This window comes from Onychostoma macrolepis, chromosome 18 (genome assembly GCF_012432095.1).
Source record: "Onychostoma macrolepis isolate SWU-2019 chromosome 18, ASM1243209v1, whole genome shotgun sequence".
Classification (NCBI taxonomy): domain Eukaryota; kingdom Metazoa; phylum Chordata; class Actinopteri; order Cypriniformes; family Cyprinidae; genus Onychostoma; species Onychostoma macrolepis.
In genome coordinates this window covers 8842010-8864064 of record NC_081172.1, presented here as the reverse complement: position 1 = coordinate 8864064, position 22055 = coordinate 8842010, and the positions used below count along the sequence as shown (strand labels likewise).

The following is a 22055-nucleotide window of genomic DNA, read 5'->3' as shown; positions in this document are numbered from 1 at the left end:
TGAATCAATTCACCTCGCTGCTTTCACATGCAATATAAAGTCAAGTGAGGAGTGGATAAAAATCCTCACTACTCTCATCTCTGCATACACACACACACTCTTCGCTCCATCTTCCTAAAGTGGAAAACACAAGTAAGTGTGCAGGGAATGCAGGAAGCAAGACGAAAGTGTGTTTGATCTAATTACCATCAGCCTGATTGGAGGAAAGTGGTTGTGGCAGCAGTCAGCTGCAGTTGAAACAAGGCACAATAACACGTGAACCCTGCAGGGCTTTGGTCAGAAAGAAATACACTCCTCTGTTTCTCCCCCCTTACACAACCCTCATCATTCACTTTCTCAATTCGTCTTCCATCAGCCAAGAAATAAAGCTACTCATGATGGGTTTCAAGTTTACAGCCAAGAGTCTGAGTTTTCCAATTGTAGCTAGATAGATTTAAAGGACTGGAACAATAATTTATAATTAAACTAATTAGTAATAGTTAAACTAATAGTTTAAAATGTCAATTCTATAAACATTTTCTTAGCCTGATCATTTTTCAAATCTGTATGACTTTTGTTCTACTTTGAAAAATAGTCTAATTTTTTTTTTTTTTTCCAATAAAATTGTCTGGGGTCAAATGTTGTTTTGACTTTTATTGTAGACACTCTTGATAGCATCTTTGATTCAATAAAGAACTTTTAACATTCATAAAACCTTTCGGTTGCACAAAAGGTCCTTCATTGTGGAAAACAAATCTTCTGATTATTAAAGGTTCAAACCAAGAAAAAAAGTGTTTCTTTTAAGAACTGTTCACTGAAAGGTCCAAAAAAAAAAAAAAAAAAAAAACTTTTAGAACCGTTATTTTTAAGAGTGCAGACAAAAAAAGATTCTTTAATACATATATATTGTTCCACAGAAAAAAAACTTAGTCAAACTTAGGTTTGGAATGACATAATAAATAATAATAGATAATAGTAATAAAAGAATAGCAACAATCATTTTTGAGAAATCTATCCTTTTAAAAAATGAAGTACACTGACATTTTTACTCTATTAATCTTTCAACATTCAACTTTAAATCTAAAATAATTTTCATGTTCATGTTGAGTTACTCTAAAGTTCTACTCTTACCAGACTCTTAAGGTTAAGGGTTCTGAAAACCTCGACCCTTGAGTATTAGAAACAGAAATTGTAATTTAGCAAGTGGCATTAAATATTCCTTTCACGCTTAAAAATTCATTAACATGAAGAGGTTACGCTTTATCTGCCAGGTGCACTGCGGATGGCACGTCAAAACAAGTGGCTTGAAGAGCCAGCAAACGGGTCGATGCTGTGGAAATTTCTCCTCCCCTCGAGACAGGCCACATCAGTACCCAGAGTGGATTAAAGAGTAAAAGCGCCCATCTTGGCAGAAAAGGGGATTTAAACTTCAGTGGGTCCAGACTCAGGCTTATTTCCCTGTTTGTGGATTAATTATATTTTACCCCTGTTGGGCATCTTTCATCAGATTAAAGCACGGTTATAGAGTTCTGTTGAGTATATCACCACTCTTCATTTGACCAGAAATATCATGTTAGGAGCACACTGCAAATTGCCGTCTCATATGTAATTTTCAATTACAGCATTTATTAATTAAACTATGATTGACATTTTCAATTTCATTTTCATGTGCTCACAGGCTGGATACCGCTCTGTTTATTAACCATGGAGAATTTAAATGTGAAAATAAAAAAGTAGATGCTGTTTTTACATTAAATTGTGGTAGAAAATGTTTATCTATCAAATACCATCAAGGTTAAATATGTGCATACTGCAAACGGTGATAGATGCTATACACACAATGTGTAATTATCAGTAATATGCTATTTGTAAAAAAGTAAAATGGTGGGCAAAGTTAAAAAGTACACTGCATTTAAGATAAGAGTGAAAATAAGTTTGCCACTCATCCAAATTGCAACAGGGCAACAGTCTAAAAGAAAATCAGCAATCTCTTAACACAGACACACACACACACACACACACACACACAAAACACATTTTCACACTACTGTTTAAAAGTTTGGTATCTGTATTTTTGAAAAGCCTCTTAAGTTCACCAAGACTAGTCTTATTTGATAAAAAATACAGTAAAAACAGTAACATTATGAAAAATTACTACAATTTAAAATTCTATTTTAATATTTTAAAATGTATTTCTTTTTCATGTGATGGTAAAGCTGAATTTAAAGCATCCATTACTCTAGTTTTCATTATCTTTTTAATATGCTGATTTGCTACTCAAGAAACATTCTAAATTATCAATGAAACAATAATACTTTTATTAATAAAATAATTTTTTTGATGAACGCTAAGTTCAAAAGAAGTGTCACTTTTGATTAACTTAATGTGTCCTTGCTAAATAAAAATGTTAATTTCATTCATAAAAAAGAAAGTAAGTAAAATATCTTATTGGCCCCAAAGGAGTGATCCCTAAAGTATAGTTTGCAAACAGTCCTACAGGGGGCAGTATGGTCATCTTGGCATTGTTTGACCCTTCCTCTGTTCAACATGTGCTCTTAACACTCTCCTCTGTGGTCTGATCTTAAACTCAATTGTTACATCAAAGCATATTTTGTCAGTGGAAAAGATAATTTGTTTTCCTCTCGACATTTGTATCAGAATCCAGCCTCATCTTGTGTTGAAAATGATGTGTTTTTGTCCCTCTCAACCATGAACATCGCTGGTGTAATCAGACACACAGTTCAATGGTGCCACGTTTTCAGAGGACAAACAAAATCAATGGACTCAAAGGGCAAATCTGCACAGAAGGTGATGTTTGGCAAACTGTCATCAGAAACAGTAACAATGGCTCTCGTGGGACCGAAGACGTCAAGACTAATGAATGTTTGAGAGACGGTGCCAGTCGTGCTCCCCATGATCTGCCGAGGCACACGCAGGTATCTGGTGCAGGACTTAGGAAACATGGAGGTTGTGTTTGTGTTCCCCCCAAAGGCTTCCATACATTATTTAAGAGGCCACAAATGCAAGTTCTCTAGACTCCTTTATCCTTGAGAATGGAGAAAGAACAGAGAGTATGGATTTTTTTCTGTCCATGGAGCAGAAGGTTAGCAATATGGAAGCTAAAAATACACATCCACTGACACACGTATACACTCACACAAACAGTCACTTTACAGTAAAAAACCCCACTGAGGATCATTCTTCTTTTTATCAATTTTCAGCAATTTAAGGCCTTTCACACCAAATGCGAAACAAATCACAGATGAATAACTCAGCTAAAACCCTAACACATATTCCATTAAAACTGAATTCCATTACATTTCAGTCAGTTTATTTTTGGTTATTAGAAAATTAAGAAGCTTAAGATTACAATTTGAAAATCTAACCAACACTGCCATTGCGGTATTCGCATACTAAAAGATGATTGGCCATTATTTGATAATTGATTTTCTAAATTTTTTTTTTAATGATAACGCTTTAAAGACGGACATACTTTGAGCTACAAGGTTGGTAATCATTCGTATATGGTTTTTGTTGAAGTCATCAGTCCACCTTATTTTAACATATTTATAAAAATTGGTTTTCATCAGTGGAATTCTTGGCAAAAACTACATTACCCATGATTGTGCCAAGAATCCAAACATGCAAATCGCACCAATAGAAGACTTTAGTGCCTGCCCGCTCTCATGAAGCACTGCGATATCAGTCAATCTCCCTATGCTACTAAAATATTTATATATAGTGCAAAACAATGAAAATATGTTGCTTATATTTACATAATTCTTCTGATTATGACATCTACAATGCTTCATGGGATTGTAGTTCTTGCAATTATTTAGAATTTCAGGCCTTCTTCAGTGTGAGTCTTTTCTCTTTAAGTAATTTAAAAACTCATTAAAGCTGTTAAGTACTTTTTCGCTTCAAATTAAAGTTTTTAATGTTGTGATTTACCTTGTTGCAGATAAGTTAGGTTCATGGCTTATAATAAAGATAATTTTCGATTGGAAAAATAAATACAATTAAAAAAATTAATTACATCCGTAAGCAAGGCCACTAAAAAAAGTGTTAAACTCTATATTATAGTATCTCTTAAATCTATTTGGATTTTCCTAAAACTTTAACACTAGTATTTCTTCAGGAAACATAAGTTACAGAGAAATACAAGAAACACACTCACACTTGGGACAGATACATTTTTAAACTGTATGCATAATAATCATGAAAAAAAGCCAATTTGCAACAACTGAGCAGGTGCAGGTGTAACATCAGGCCTCAGAGACGTGTCACACTGCAAGACATTATCAACTTATCAAGTATTTAATGTCGACTACCCATACAAAAATGAACTACATGACAAACGCATGTGTGTGCATGAATATGTGTCTCCTGTAGAGGAGACAGATGAAGTGAATTCTGTCTAATCTTTTGGCCATTTCTCTCTTGCAGCGCTCCATCACTGAGCTTCTGGGCTTATCTGCCTGTTCTCAGCACTCTCTCTCAGCAGGGGTCAGGGTTCATTAAGGTGATAAGGAAATTGAAGTCAGACACTCTCTCCCTCCCGCTCGATCAGTGTGTGACATAGCGGCACGTCTCGTGTGTCTTCCTGCACAACAGTGAAACACATTCCTTACAGGAGTCATTAGTGTACATGTAGTGCAGCTCTGAGACCAGCATGCACCAGCTCCGTGTCATGTCACATGAGAAATAAGCACGTGTACACACTTTTAGACTGCCTGTTACAATGAATCACTGCCTGCAATGAGGAAAACACTCACACACATATATAATTTACAATGGGGTTTAAACATATGAGACCACTATAGTGAAAATGCTTCTTTTTGCATTCTTCCTCATTTAATACAAAAAATAAATTCAAAATGATATGATCACGACTAAAAAGTTAAACATATATGAATTTAAAATGTTTTAGTATTGATTTGTTAAATTTGTTAAGTATTGGACTTTTGCTAAAGACAGTAATTTCAGAAGTAAAACCTGATGATCATGATTTGCAGAATGATATGAGATGATCCAAAGAAAATCTTGTGCTTTGACGGGAAGAAAATATGGCCATTTGAAAAAAAGTTCAATATCACTAATTTACCTATTTGATTAGTGATCAAAAAACCGCGAAGAATCATAAAATTTTCCTCATAAACTCATAAAAAAATTCCCGTTCATCTTGCATAATAATTTCCAAATAATTTTGTTAAAAGTTAATAAATAAATAAACAAATCCCTTATTTTCAATATGGTCTCAGACTGTGTGTTAAAATCAGAATATTTCATTATAAATCCTGAATATTAATTAATATCAAAGGAATAGTTCACCCAAAAATGAAAATTTGCTAATAAATGAACTCATCATTGTCTCCAGATTTGGAGAAATTCAGCATTACTTCACTTGAATGGGTGCCATCAGAATAATAAACAAATTCATCATTTTATTGTATTTTATTCATTTATTTATTTATTTTTTGACCTTCAAACCGTTGGACTGTTCTAAACAAATACAGTATGTCCATGGGTTTTGATGTGGGGGAGACAACGGGAGGAACTTTTTCACTGCAGGAACTGCGATTAGATTATGGGCTCGTATTTTGACCTGAAGCAACGGTTTAAAGTTAGCCTTAAAGGGATAGTTCACCCAAAAATGAAAATTTGATGTTTATCTGCTTACCCCAGGGCATCCAAGATGTAGGTGACTTTGTTTCTTCAGTAGAACACAAACGAAGATTTTTAACTCAAACCATTGCAGTCTGTTAGTCCTATAATGCAAGTCAATGGGCACACAAACTACGCCAGAGCACATATAGACATCATGCACCGGATGCCGTGCACGCGCTCAGGGCAGTTGGACATAGTGGTGTATTAGAGGTAAAAAATGATAAAAAATACTGTTCAGTTTCTCGCACAAACCGATCGTTTCGTGTCTTAGGACATCAATGTATCGTCACGAGCCGCAGGGTTTAATTTGGATTTGTCTGTGCATGTTTTTTTTACTCTCAAAGATTGTGTGCCCATTGACTTGCATTATAGGACTGACAGACTGCAACGGTTTGAGTTAAAAATCTTCGTTTGTGTTCTACTGAAGAAACAAAGTCACCTACATCTTGGATGCCTTGGGGGTAAGCAGATAAACATCACATTTTCATTTTTGGGTGAACTACGCCTTTAATTAGGGATTTGTTTATTACAAACATGTAGCTTTTTCACTTCACAAGACATTAATTGATGGACTGGAGTCGTGTGGATTACTTGTGAATTACTGTGATGCTTTTATCAGCTGTTTCTCTCATTCTGACGGCACCCATTCACTGCACACCACCCATTTAGTGAGCAAGTAATACAATGTAAATCTGTTCCGATGACAAAACCAACTCATCTTGGATGCCCTGAGGGTGAATACATTTTCAGCAAATTGTCAATTTTGGTTGAACAAACACACAAACAAACAAACATTTAGGGGCATACAAACACATAAACATGAAAACATCGAGAAATTATATTAACAGCCCTGAGATTATTTCTCAACTATTGTGTGCTAGAATTGTGCCAGAAGCTGTATATTTTTTCATGAGAAATCCCACTTCGGGTAAACCAGCATGGCATAATATAGTACATGTCAATGTCTGCCAGGGCAGTAGCAAATAATCCCATCATTTCAGCCTATTAACATTCACAGATTCAGCATTCACACCAACACAATGACTGCTACCAGAGCTGCTGGGAGAAAGAGAAAATGATGCCTAAAACTGTAAAATGAAGCCATACGATGATATGAAACATACACTGCAAAAAAAGGGCAAAAAGATGCAGAAAAATGCTAAGGCAGGGATTCACTAAGAAAGAAGGAAAATTAAATTAAATTTATTCACAAAATGCATGAGTTGTGTACTGTATTTCTGGAAATATGCCTGATTATAATGCTTTTCCATTATTTGATCAGTTATTCTCCACATAATAAGTCTTTAATAAGCCTGATTTTTATAGAAGCAATATTTTTGCACATTTAGTACCTGATACGAAATTGGTTAAATAAGTCGCAGCTTCGGCTTTGATGTACAGCTTGAGAAAATGGAGCAATTTTAGTGAGTTTGAAGCATATGATGCCAAAACTGAGGCGAAAATATGGGTATTTGAGTGATAATATATGCAGAGAGATAACACAAATAGGAAAGTGATTGGAGGACAGAAACTATGGAGAAGATCTGCCACCATATTTCATGCAGATCTGGAGACGTTGGCTTCACAGTGCCACAAATCACAGATGGATCCGACTCTTATCCAAACCGGGCCTTGGGCGAGTAACCCAGCTATAGAAAACCTCAGAGCGGAACATCCCTTCTGAACAGTGAGAGTGAAAAACTCTGATTTATTTTTCCTCTGTTTTCCATTTTAGAATGGCTGTATAGAGCTCCATTATGTTCCAGACCCTCTAAAGGAGTGAATTATTAATGTTATTGCCGGGAGAAAGAGTCGCCAGGGGGCCGTGTGCAGGTTTAGATGGGAGATTAACTGTGGGACAAACATATAATACACTTTGACACACACACACACTGAGAAGCCTAAGACTTGCTGTAAAGCAACCTTTAATCAGTGCATATTACTTTAAATGCTTCTATGTGTCTCTAGCGGCTGCACTAGTGGCCCTACACATGCTGTAAATCTAGCCTGATATGGATCAACTCTTAATGCAGTTCCAGGCTTTACCACAGTAAACAGATACAGGGTCACGACAGACATTCTGGAAGAGAAGCCAATTTCCTGTCAAACTGTACAGCAAAGTATACAGGGTGTTCATCATCAGCATTAACATTGAGCTAAAGTACCAACATGTGAAAGATGGAGAATTTCCAAAACTGAAGGTCAAGGGTATGTAGCTAAAAAAAATATTTGTAATCAATATCCTTATTTAGTTTTATAGTAAACAATAACTAAACATCAACATATACCACACACACACACACACACACACACACACATGCATAGAGTTATAAATCTTGAATATTAAGTTATAATTGTGAATATATAAATGTAAATATAATGTAAATATAAAGAATAAAGTCTGAATAACCCTGAATATAAAGTTTTAAGTTTACAAATATAAATGTAAATCCAAATATATAGTAATATATAGTCATAATCACACACACACACACACACACACTCATATATACAATGTACTAATACATTTAAATATAAAATATATACATATAAAATATGTATATAAAATTATACATTTGAATATACAAGATAATGTGTCTTAAAGATGTGGTGGGAATGAATAAATGAATGGGAATGATTCTGCAGGCAGCCTGAACTGGACTCTAGCAATACCTGAATCCAAATAAGTTTAAAATACTTTAAATTCCCAGAGAGTCCTGCAAAAAGTCAGTTTAGATGTCAATGCCAATGATGCACAGAATGGACAAGGTTCAAAATTCAGGGATTAAGAGAGTTTGTTCAATAATAAACTCTGCAGAGTTCTGACTTTCCATATTTTTTTTTTTTTTTTGCTGTTGGGCAGAGTCTTTGGAACACTTGCAATATTTATTTGCACTTTATTAGAAACCATGAATTATGCAGCATCTATCAAACTTTAAAACTCTGCATTAAAGCAAATCACCTGGAATTTCCGGCATTCTGATAAGAGGGGTCAGGTGTGTATGTGAGTGTTGTAGAGGGTGGAATGAAAGGATACTTACAGAGAATGGAGAGCAGAACCAGGCCGAGCAATAGCAAGAGGTTTGTTTGGATGGAGCCGGCATGGCTGCAGTCCATTCTGTTCTTCTTACAGGTGCACACTTGAACTTTCAGTTCTGTGTTGTTGGATATTGGAGGCACGCCAGAATCGGTCAGAACCAGCGGCAGGTTGTAGTTAGCCTTTTTCAGACTGTGCAGCAACATGATCTGGGAGTGAGTGTCTGAAAACCATCAGAAAAAAAACTTGATGTAGCATTCTGGTTGCTTTACATGTGAGTCAGAGAGTATCTTCAACTCTACACAGTACTATAAACCCCTCGACCTCAAATCACCTCACCAGTCCTCTCTTATTCTGTCTCTCTCTCTCAGTATCACAGCATCTGCCACTGATTCTCTTCTCAAACAGCTGACAGAGGTCTGGTGATTCACATGCCTTTCTATATTTGAGTGTGTGCTCTCAGGAGAGATGGGTAATCGAGCGTCTGCTAAGATAAACCCCAAATACACTCAGCTATTCGGTCAGCGTGATATCTAATGATACACACACTGTCTGGGACAACAGACCGATCCTCTCTTGCTCTCAGCAGCATTTGACCCATCTGACCCTTGTGAAAACACTAGAATTTTCATGTCCATGCTGGGTAGGTGCTGGTATAGCTGGTAGACTTCACTTATAAAAATAAAGGCCAATAAAGAACATATGGTTCAATGAAGAACTTTGAACATACGGAAACTTTTTATTGCACAAAAGGTTCTTCATAGTGGAAAAAAGGTTTTTAGGTGAAAATTTTCATTACAGTAAGAAAAAAAAAAAAGAAGTAGAAAAAACAAGGTTCTTTTAAGTGACCACTGAAACAGGGTTGCCAGGTCTATGAAACAAAACCAGACCAACTGCTAACAAAAGTAGCCCAAAAATAGCCCAATCCCTTTTTTTGTCTCCTCCATTGAAACAATGCTTTAACCTGTGGGGAAAAAATAAAATAAAAATAGAGACAACAGTGTAAAAGTAGCCAAATTCCAACACTGCATTGAAAGCTTTTTTGGGGAACTCAAAATTGCTCTTCTGTGGAATCACTGTGAACATTTTCATGATTGATTGTCATTACAATTAATGACCAATTAAATGTGCACAATGTTTGCAGTTGAAGTAATTAATTTATAGAGAATTCAAATAATGTATGCCTGTATATGCAGTGTTTACATCACCTAATCACATTTTTACTAAATGCGCTTGTGCTGAAATGGATTAATCAACAATAAATCAATTAAGCTTAATTATATCAAGGTAAACTTTTCCTTTAGTGAAAGCACCTTTTGTATTGCCTCAAACCGGCCTTAGAAATAGCCGGCATCTGTTTAACTGTGGGTCAGTGCCTGTTTCTGTCCCATCTGAGAATTAACTTACCATTGATCCTGGAGATTTTCCATGTTTTCTCCAGTCCTGGCTGTTTGCCAAGTTCGATCTTGAAAGGATCTGTATTAGGATGAATGTCCTTGTCTCGTCCCCCGATCACCACCACATTCATGTCTTTAGCGTCCTCACACACGCGGGCCACGGAGGGGAAGACGTAGGGAGCGTTGTCGTTCTCATCCTCCAGAGTGATTATCAGCGTACCCGTGCCCGAGGCGGGTGGACTTCCTAGTGAGACAAAAGGCAGATTTAAAAAGAATAAAGTAGGGCAGGACCAGCAGTTTTAGAAGTTTTAGTGTTACAGTATTTAGATATTTTGAATTTGATTATTTTGAATTCTAGTAATTTTGTTAAGTGCTATTGTCATTTTTAGTGTTTGCAGCATGCTTATTTAGTTTTAATTTACTTTTATTTTAGCAATTAAATACACTTAAATTGATTTTTCTTCAATTCATCGTTTCTCATTTTTGTTTTTTATTAAGTTATTATAAATTTAATAAAGTTATTTTTCAGAACATTTTCAGAAATTTTAATAGTTTTAGTAAAATTAAAATAAATAAATAAATTTGTATTTCTTTAAACTTTAATTTCACATTTACTTTTCTACTGTATACTGTAAAAAGAGGAAACAAGCTTCCACAAAGATCAGCAGAGAGTATTATGAAAGTAAATTGGTCAATTTTGGTTTTCACAATCACATGAAAGTCCTTTGGCAGACTAAAGCTTTCTGGCTCTATAGGCCAAATCAATAGCTTTCTTTTAAATGCACAGGAGGATTGTGCTTAACACTCATCTGTGCGCTCAAAGCACCAGCATCTCACACCGCCTGACTGTTACTGTAAAGCAAAGTGGGTTAAAGACTTCTTACAACCAGAGCCACAAGCAAAAAAAAGGTCAGACTGGATGCATCAGAAACACAGACAACAACAATCAATGTCCATACAGAAAGAAAAACAACAGCAAATCAAAACATTCGGTTTCTGACATGGAGTAACAACAATTATCTCGCCTCATTTTGTATCAGATTGCACTTTATTGAATATTGCACAGAGAAAAAAAAATACATTATTCAAGGCTTTTGAAATATTCTGTTTCTAGGAGATTAACAGTTATTGCAGGACAGCATAATTATAAACAGCCCTGGAGGTCACTCGCAATTAACATCCGATGACGGGATCAGTAATTACAGAATGATTTTGTCCTCGTACTGCCAGGAACGCTCAGGCCTCAAAGGGAAGAAGAAAAGGCACGGTGTCAAAACATTGGAGCAAGTAATGTCTCAGTAGAAAAAGAAATCAGGTTTGTTCCAATTGCGTCTCTAAAATACCTCTGCAGAACAGGGTTTAGAAGTAGAACAATGACGTCCTTGCCATGTTTCATTGATTTTCTGTTCAAAAAGATTGTCAAGTATGTAAAAAGCCGTTTCACAATTTGAAAAAGAATGCGTGTCCATGGACAAAAGCAAACTGTCTCGCCTAACACCATTAAAGCAGCAGACTTCTCAGTATGCTTCACAGAAGTAAACATGTCCCGCCATGAGCGATAACAGCTATCTGATTTATAAATCACGAACTCTTAAAAAATTTAGATGTTGCTTGTGTGCATTAGTAAATATGTCCATTGCTTCACTTTCAACACCAATGAGCAAACCTGCGACTGAAAGGTCAAGCCTGTTTCTTCATCGGAACAGATTTGGAGAAATTTTGCATTACATCACTTGCTCACCAATGGATCCTCTGCAGTGAATGGGTGCCGTCAGAATGAGTGTCTAAACAGCTTAATTTCTCCAAAATCTATTCCAATGAAGAAATGAATTAATCTACATCTTGGATGGCCTGAGGGTAATACAAATTTCAGCATCTTAATTTTTGAGTGAACAATTCCTTTAAGTGCAACTTTTTTGTAAATAAACATGAAAATAGCCTCTGTTGTCAGCAGATCAGTAACTGTGAAGTATCTGGTAGCATGTTATTGTGTTATTTCACTGGAACAGAGAGTGTTCGGTTGAGAGATCACGTATGTGACGAATATAGACACTAAAAAGGCCTTTGGACGTATTCATATTTAATGTACCACAGTGCTACAAAGTGAGGTTTATACATAAAGGCAAATGCAATAAAGTTTATATTAAGACATTATGTAAAAACACATTATAGTTTATATTAATATATTGTGTCTCTCAATTTTTGACTGATATCAGAAATGCATCTGAATCTAAATAGAAAATGAAAAGCAAACACTTCCAACCTTTTTGAAATGCGCAATATGCCAGCAGCAATATGAAACTTCATTATGATTAGTTTTGGTTTGGTGAAGACAAACATTCCACATATTGTCACTGACCTCCAAATATCTTTTGAAATGCATATTTTTTCTCCCCAAAGACTATGAAAATACTTTAGAATAAGGGAATTATTGTGTATATTGAGACTGTAAGTCTTCCTCTCTTCTATCATTATCATCACTCTGGTCCTCCTACCCCTCGGTTATGCGCTATAAGAGCGTGGTGCCCACAGGGAAGGGTGCGTAAGTGGAGCGTGGCTGGGACTTTTTCATGAGCTACATGTGCCGTATCTCTCTTGACTCTTGCCTCGTCAATGCCGTCAACATAAATCAACTAACACATCTGTCATTCAGGGGAACTGGGTGTCTAGGTGGTCCAGTATGCAACAATGCTGAAGACCACCTGACCCTCTGAAATACTACACTTCCTGTAATACAAACACACTTTGGTACACCTCTTCTGTTTCTGGACATGGTTTCCTATAGTGACACTCCAAAAATCAATCAATCAATCAATCAATCAATCAATCAATCAATCCATCAATCCATCAATCCATGAATTAAAAATATATCTATTTACTTTTTTAAAATGCTTTAAAAGTTTATTATTCTTTCCTTAAAATAAATGCTAATTGGTTTGACCTAATGCAAGCATACAATTTTTAATGTATGCGTAAAATTTACGAGCCTTCCATATATTTATTTTTATTTTTATTAAATTAAAGCCTTGTGTCACATCAAATTCAACAATGTTTTATGTCCCCACTATATAATAATAATAATAATAATGCATTGTGTCACATCAAATTCAACAATGTTTTATGTCCCCACTACATAATAATAACAACAACAACAATAACAACATTAAATGCAGAAATCAGTCGATAAATAAATAAACACAATTAAAAACAGACAAATTAATAGTAGTAATAATAATAATAATAAATTGATGAATGCAGAAAGCAGTCAATAAATGAATGAATGAATGAATGAATGATGAAAAATATACTACTACTACTACTACTACTACTAATATTAACAATAATAATATGGTAAGAAGTAATTATATTAGAAAGAAAAAGAAAGAAAGAGAGAAAGAAAGAAAGAAGCTACACATAAAAGGTAAATGGATATTAAATAACTTCAAAGAACTTCATTACTCTATACATGAATTCTCTATAATACAACTGCAAATGCTATCTCTCCAACTGTACAGTACATTTCCAGCAAAGCAAATATTACGTCACCTAAGCAAGCAAATCTCATCAGCCAAGCTTTATGAAGCTCTTCTATGTGTGCTGTGGGACTCAGACATATATGCATGAGGGAATGCAAATCCTCCCCATACATGGCTGCTGTACGTGGTTAGAAAGCATTAAAGTTGTCTTCACTAAGATAAAAAACCCACAATCCCTCGCTCAATCGCTCCATAGTCTTTCCCATCTTCATCAGCATCATCATCATAATTATCTTCGGCAGTGCTAAGAGCTCCCTCATCCTCTAACTCACATTGAAGGCCTATTACACAAGTTTAGATGCACCGTAAAGTGTTCTAGAAATGAGCAGCAGCGCTTCATGTTGCAGTTTATCACTTAATAACTTTCATCTTAGAAACCGACGACCCCTGTAACATCAGTATTGATTAAGGTAAACGTGAGTGGAAATATACAGCAGACTTCATGAATAGCTGAGTACACACCGCTTTGTTTAACAAGCGGCATTGACATAAAAGATATTCATGAGACATGGATAAGAAAGGGTTGTTTGCATAAATATGTCTATTACATATGCAGCATGTAATGGAGCTGGATGTTTCAGATGCTGTCTTCTTTCCCTTCCATAATGAGAGTGATTTATTTTCTCCTTTGTTATGGTGCGCTGATATATATATAGGCTCACATCTTGTCTGACTTTGCTGAGATCCAATTCCCTCTTCTCTAAACTTCTTTCTAATGCATCACTACACACTTTGGTGATATGGAAAGGATAGACAGTTTTTCAGCCTCGCAGCTGTTCGTGAGCAGATTTGCAAACAAATGCAAAACTGTCCTTTGTCTTTTCCCTCCGCATTAAAAAATACATTTTTATTTTTTATGGCTGTGCACGCTGTTCCTATTTTATGGCCTGCTAAAACATAGCTTGAACACTGTAAATACATTTTACATACTGCAAAAGTCTTAGGGGGTGTTTTGTCTTTACAAAAACAACCATATTTAAACCTTTTTTTGTAACTGTAGGTTTTTGGAAAAGTTTAGCAATATCTTATTTTTGCTATTTCTCAAAAGTTTATGATCCCACATTTTTAGCCTTATGAAAATATGAAAATCAAACCAAAAACAAGAACAGTACCACTATAAAATGAGTAAAACAATTTTAAATGGTTACATTTAAACAAAAAAGTATGCATGCCCCACATTGTTGTGGTGTTATTTCTACCAAAGCAAATTATAAATGTCCCACATCTTGGGTGTTATTTCTACCAAAACAAACATTTTTTTCCCCCTCCAATATGTAATATATTTTTAAATGAATGTACTTGGTTAACCAGGAGAAAACATAAGAGCTTGAGATGAAATATGAGATGTGATGAGTGAAGAAAATTAAAAATCAAGGTAAATATCAAATGAGCAGATTATTTTTATAGTGTGCCATTTACAATCATATTATTCAAAAAGTGTGAAAATATAATTACATTTTGCCTTAGCAAATCAGAAAAAGTCAGAAAAAGTTTTGAAAAGTTAGAAACATTTTTAGAATACATAAAACAACTTGAATTAGGGTGGAAATGACACTATGGTGAAAATGTTTATAACAATGTCAGCATTCAACTGTGATGCCGGTATAAACTGCTGGACATTGTTAGTGGACAAATACATAAAAAACAGTGAGCACAAAAATCCTTGTAAAGCTAAAGTTTGTGTGACATGTCAAGAAATGATGCTGTTGGTTGCATTAATGATTTTATGACAGCACAGGACTATATCTCATCCCCTCAGACCCCAAAGACAGACCCTCGGTTCAGTGAGTTTCTTTATTTTGGCACTGACCCACTGGCCCATAGCGTCTGTTCCACCTGATGCTGCCCTGGAGGACAGACCAACTGACTACAGCAGCTTGGGCTAATACCAAGTTTTTTTTCTGTCTGTATTGCTCACTGTTACTGTCTGTTCACAGTCTTTCCAGAAACAAAAGTAATTTCCTATGACAGATCCTATTTAAAATTAATAAAGAGTAATAAAATAAAATACTACTACTTTCTTTCTGCATTTCACTAGTTAGCTCAAGCTAATTTAGCTTATACTTGGTATTGTGTACTACAAACATTGTTGACTCTGATAAATTGCTTCTGCTGTTCCTCATTTGTAAGTTGCTTTAGATAAAAGCATCTGCTAAATGTCTAAATGCAAATGCAATAAAGTTCTATTATGCACAGAAATCAGAAAAAAAAATTTAACTCTTAAATGTGTGTAAACAAATTCTAGTTCTTTAGAAAAGTACAAAATTTGCATTCAGCTTTATGTAAAGCATTCCAGCACTCAAAGTATACATTTAATCATTTCCTGCATTCCCAGGACACCCCTGACCTTTGGCTGTGCTATTGCCACGCTCTACAGACATTTCTACCCAACTGCAGTAACAATCTGTATCAAGTGGCGGCTCACTTGAGCTCTGCTTTCTCCCATTGGAAGTCATTGTATTTCAGTTAAACTCTGCTCAACTCTGTCGCATCGCCTACAGGCACTTTTGCACACTGCGTCTCAAATCACCAGCTCTCATTGAAAATGAATGATTTCCTGTACTTTCTGACTACTCCATCTCTGCTGAGGCTTAAGGCTAGTGGCAAAAGTATAAGATAAAGACAAAGAAAGAACCCGTGGACTGATTCACTTCGTGACTATGATTATTAGAACTCTTGAACTATTAGAGAAATGGGCTAAATAGCTAAAAATTCTTAGAGTTCAAGGATGTGAATGGGATGTAATCAGGAGGGTGTCTGAGTCAGAATGGAAGGCGCAGTGGGGGTGTGGAGTGTGTGGTTGCTCACTGCAGTGGTCACGCCATGAGACAGACTCTGAGAGGACACACAGGACTCGAGCAGATGGCTCTTTTCTCACTCTGCTTTGGCATGCTGAGATTTCATAGCTTCAGTGCAAAGACCTATAGGAATAAAACCACTTATACAAGCATACTGTAACAGCACATTAACTTGCGAATTTCTTAAGAAAAAAAAATGCATACTAAGCTTGTTCAATTCATCAATGCTCTTAAATGTTCTATTTTTAGATGTGGAGAGGCCACAAAAAGTTTTTAAACTTTGGAAGTCACATTAAATTGCACATTGCATTGGATACAAAATGAATGACAAATGATGCTACAGCGTTTCTCAAAAATAACTTCACTAACTGGTCCCAAGGTGCTTTTTAGTGGAACATCACATTAACTATGGACTATTGTAACAACATTTGCCAACCACAAAATGTCACAGTAGATTTATATATACATATACTATTGTTCAAAAGTAGATTTTTTTCTTTGAGGAGGGAAAAACTTTATTTCCTTTTCTTTCTTTCTGTTTACCAAGTCTACATTCATTTGATCAAAAACATGGCAAAACAGTCATTTTGTGAAATATTATTGTAATTTTAATCTTTAATTCTATTTTTCATTGATTTTATATTTATATAGATTTTAAAATGTAATTATTCCTTTGATGACAATGTTGAATTTTCAGCAGCAGTCTTCAGTCTCACATTAACCTTCGGAAGTTATTCTAATATGCTGATTTGGACAATATTTATCACAGTACACAGTTCATGATGAATATTTTTGTGGAAAACATGATTAACTTTTCAACAGTATGTGTTTGTGTGTGTATAAAACAGTATGCGTGTGCTATTTCTTTAAGATAAAAGTTCGGAAAAGGTGATGTGAGAACAATAAAATCAACAACCTCACAAGGGAGGTTATATTCAAACGGCTTATGAATACTGCACAATTTTACAGAGTAATAATCTATTGAAAAACAATTAACATGACATGCACTTAATCTTCGAAAGAGGAATCTGCTTCCCTTCCAACAACCTCTGATTTCTCAATCAGCCCTAGAGGGACTGTAGAGAAACAATCCAACACACGACCACATATAGCCGTCGACACTCCGTCAACTTAACAAGGGAGAAAATTGATCTGCAATTAAAGTCAGGCCCTCTTGCTTCACGGGAACTCAGCTGGATCCTGACAATGAAGAGCCGATTAAACCTGCATGTCCCTCTAGAACAAAAGCTTCTGATTAGCCTCATGGGTTCCTTTTAATGAGAAACTTGGAGTGAAGGAACTCTCTAACTCTGCTTTGACAATGCCTACCCCATCCTTTCATCAGTATATAGTATTGAATCAGGGCCTGACATCATTCTTTACGTCAAAGTCCTCCTTTGTATGAAGAGAGTATACGTGATTAAGTTCTATTTCCCTCTTGAAAGCCACACAAGTGGATGTGACAGGAGTTGCGTTATTAGAGATATGAATGTTCTTCCATCGGCACTTCAGACTTCAAAGTCCAGAGACAAAAAAAGATTCTCTAGTGTCTGCAGAAACCAATCAGTGTCAATTTAGCCCAGCAGACAGGGATGATAATTCAAGAGTGTGCGGCGTGTTTTCCTGTGTCTTATTAGCTTAGTAAAGCAACCAACCAAAGCACTTGTTTTCCACAAGTCCTATAAAACAGGCAACACCTACATGTTTCTCTCCATGGTAAAAACACCTCTTCAGTCTCAAAGAGCATGTCTTATTACAAAAAAAGTTCACAGAAGTCGACCCTCCTTTTATCTTACAGCCCTTGAGAGCCAGAGGAGGTGGATTGTTTTGACTTTTAAGAGAGAGCAGAGTGAGAAGCAGTGGAGAAACCAAAGCTCTGGATGGTAAGAACCATGATGTCTTTGGCTTTCTGGGTAGATCTCATTACGACGCCATTATCCTGGCTGGAGAAATGGATAGGGCTCTTGTGGCCCCTTGTGCCACTTTGAAAATCCTCATTCTACTTCAAAGTACAGGGTCAGAGAGGATCTGCAGGGAATGAAACACCTCTCCGCTGACATCTGTCCCTTACTTGGAGCTCTTCTCCAAAAGAAAAGTGTCTAAATTGGAGAGCACCAATTATGGACAAGACAGTGCCACAGGCAAACATTTGCAGACTTCCCTTAACTGTTGCTCTGAGTTTGGTAAAGGAAAGAAATATCTAAAAAATGAAACTGAACAATTCAAAGAAAAAAAAAAAATCACAATAAACATTTGGCATGGCACTGCAGTCACAAGATGCTCACCACATTCACAAAACATTCCTATTATAAATGAGAATAAATTATAATAAAATTCTTAGACTCAAATAGATAGATAGAATATGCATATTTCCGATAAGAATGTTCTTGTCTTTTCTTCTTCTTCTTGTAATAGATCTTAAGACAAAATCTTTAAAAAAAAAAGTGTTTGGGCTGTTTTTAAATATTAAGCATTAAAAAAGATCAAATGTGCAACATAATACACATAACTACCAAAATATTTAGTTCCATAATGTTTGTTTCTTTTCTTTTCCTGTGTGTTATCTAAATGATTTCAAGAAAGTAAATTCTTCAATGACAGATAATGTTCTTAATGTCATGCCCAAACAAACAAACAAACAAACACATAAATAAATAAAGATTTTTGATGCATTACTGACATTTTATTCTTAAGAAAATAAGTTGATCTTATACATAAGTTGAAAATATTTGTGAAATTGGAGAAGAAGATTTTTTTCAAGAATTGCACATTCTTATTAACTTCTTAGGGATAGTTCACCCAAATAGAAAATTCTGTCATTATTTACTCACCCTCAAGTTGTTATAAACCTGTATGAGTTTCTATCTTCTGCTGAACACAAAAGATGAAATTTGAAAAATGTGGGTCACCAAATAGTTGCTGGTCTCCATTAACTTCCAAAATATGTCATTTAATAATGGAATTCAATGGAGACCAGAAACTACTTGGTGACCAAATTTTCAACTATTCCTGTTAGAACTTTCTTAACTTTTTTTTTCTTAAGATTTTCATTAATCAGGCCCTTGATGAACAATTGTCCAATTCTAATACACTGGCTACAACAATATTACATTAGATTAGCGAGGACTAAACAACAATCTCCGCACAAAACTAGGGCAGGTGTGGAGGCCGAATACTAGAAAACATCATGTTATCCAAACAAGTGCCCTGGAGCTAGATTGGTAGCACTGGAGCGATGAATGCAGTTCCTCCCTTTACAATGCGGATGTTCAAAGGTCTCAGAGGCATATGCTAATGCTCCGAGCAAACTTCTCATGCATACATAAAGAGCCTTTTATATTGTGCAGCAACATTCCTGATAATACACTGCCTGCACCTAAATGACAAGTGCACATCAGCAGTTGAGCATTTAAATAAAATGCAAAGACATGGGCAACTGTGACATAACATGAAAGCACAGCATGTGACAACCGCATGCTGTTCCGTAGAAGAGTGATGTTGAGCTATCTGATGGTATTTATGTTTCCAGGTGAAATTTAATGATTATATTGTATATCTAGGGGCAGGAAGATGTGCCCTACATAGGAGACTTCTTCAATAAGGCACATTCTTCATGTGAAGGAGGGAGCAAAATAACTGAATAAGCAGCAAGTTGAGAAGGAAATGTAATTTTAGATTTATGCCAAAATATAAATCTTATACAGCCCTGTTCATAAGTTTACAAACCTCAGAAAAAATATCTATCTATCTATCTATCTATCTATCTATCTATCTATCTATCTATCTATCTATCTATCTATCTATCTATCTATCTATCTATCTATCTATCTATCTATCTATCTATTTATCTATCAATCTATCTATTGTTCTTTCTTTCTTTCATTCATTCATTCATTCCAGAAGGACACATTAAATTGATTAAAGGTAACAGTAAGGACATTTATAATGTTTCAAAACGTATTTCTATTTCAAATAAATGCTGTTCTTATGAACTTCAACTTTCAAATCATCAAAGAATCCTGAAATTTCTACAAAAAAAAAAAAAAAAAAACAGCAAAAACTGATAATACCATTAATAATATCTGACTACCAATAATAATTGAGCACCACATTAGCATATTAGAATGATTTCTGAAGAATCATGTGACACTAAAGACCAGAATAATGGCTGCTGAAAATTTGGCTTTACGGTCACAGGAATAAATTACATTCTAAAAAATATTAGAATAAAACATTTAAATTATATATATGCAGCTAAGCAAACTTCCATAGGAAACGGGACATAATAAACATGGTGGGAGCGGATTACAGACACACACGCACACACACACACACACACACACACACACACGCACACACACACGCACACACACACGCACACACACACGCACATACACACCCCCTGAAGAGTGATGGAATGGGTGAACATCTGCTGGCACAGTGGGGAATGAAAAAACAAGAAAAATTTCCCTGTGTCTCACACCAAAACAACTGATTAGGCCCTCTAAACGACGGACCTTCTGCCAATGTTGAAATAGCGCAGCCCCTCCATCTCCACACTTCTGATCCGAGCTCCAGCAGGTGTTGTAAGGACTTGAATCATTAACCTCAGGCTGACAGACAAGACTGAGCCCACCAGGCTCAGAAAAGTGTTGCACTTCAGCAGCTCCCCACCACTCCAGTGAGTCTGCAACTTCACACACTGGGAGCTTCAAAATGGATCCATTTATTTCAACTGCAGGTTAGAGGTTGGTAAGACTGATTTTTCCATACTGCCACCACACAATTTTAGTCTATGTTCTGGACCTAAAAGGATTTTCTTCCCACACACTCTAAGCACCATTCCTGCAAACCCACAATAGAGTTGTTCATATTTTCTCAATAATGTCAAAATAATAAGAAAAAATGGTTGTATAGGCCTTTTGTGTGTGTGTGTGTGTGTGTGTGTGTGTATTATATATTGTTGTGCTTTACAGAAGAAAAAGATATTAATACGGGGTTGGAATGATATGGGGAGAGAAAATGATCTATTCTTTTAATGTAGTCATATGTGTAAACACACAAGGGTAGAAAATAGTTTACAAGCGCATACAGACTATCAACTCTCCACCCAGTCTTATCTACACTCCCCTCTATCTGTTCAGCATCTTCTCATTTTCCCTCTCCCTTCTATCATTCTTGTTCAATCAGTGCTCTCGCCTTCTCTGTGGTCAGCGGTCAGACAGAGAGAGAGAGGCAACACTCATCTGAGCCCTTGAAATAAAGACATGGGACTCCAGTCTAGATCGATAGCCTGTTAGTGACCACTGTGACTTTCATGTCATGCAATCATCGGACAGATTGTCAAGGAATAGGGAGTCTGTGATAGACTAGATCTGCCTGGGATACCAGGGGAAACACGTGGGTGTGAAATTCAGCACTGTACACACATCTGTACTGCCACACAAAAGGAGGAAAGCATAATGTTAGCACTGTGTTTGAAGCGCTGATACAAAGCCTCACCGCATAATATATATCAAAGACAAATATTAGACTGAGAGATTTGCTTCAACCAACATGAGTGTCTGGAAGACAAGCTTTTCTATTGACTTAAATTAACTCGGAGAAATTGAAAGGGATAGTTCCTCAAAAAATTTTTTTT

General features: G+C 35.8%; 1 protein-coding gene across 3 annotated transcripts in view; it reads right to left on the bottom strand.

The window, feature by feature from the left end:
- cdh13 (cadherin 13, H-cadherin (heart)) overlaps positions 1-22055 on the bottom strand; it is a 341165-nt gene that overhangs the window by 1931 nt on the left and 317179 nt on the right. For all 3 annotated transcript variants that reach the window (XM_058751362.1, XM_058751363.1, XM_058751364.1), the window contains 2 exons: positions 10091-10324; positions 8688-8906 (listed from right to left, as the gene is read on the bottom strand). In XM_058751362.1, coding sequence (XP_058607345.1) covers positions 8688-8906; positions 10091-10324 — 453 coding nt within the window. The remainder of the gene's footprint in view (positions 1-8687; positions 8907-10090; positions 10325-22055) is intronic.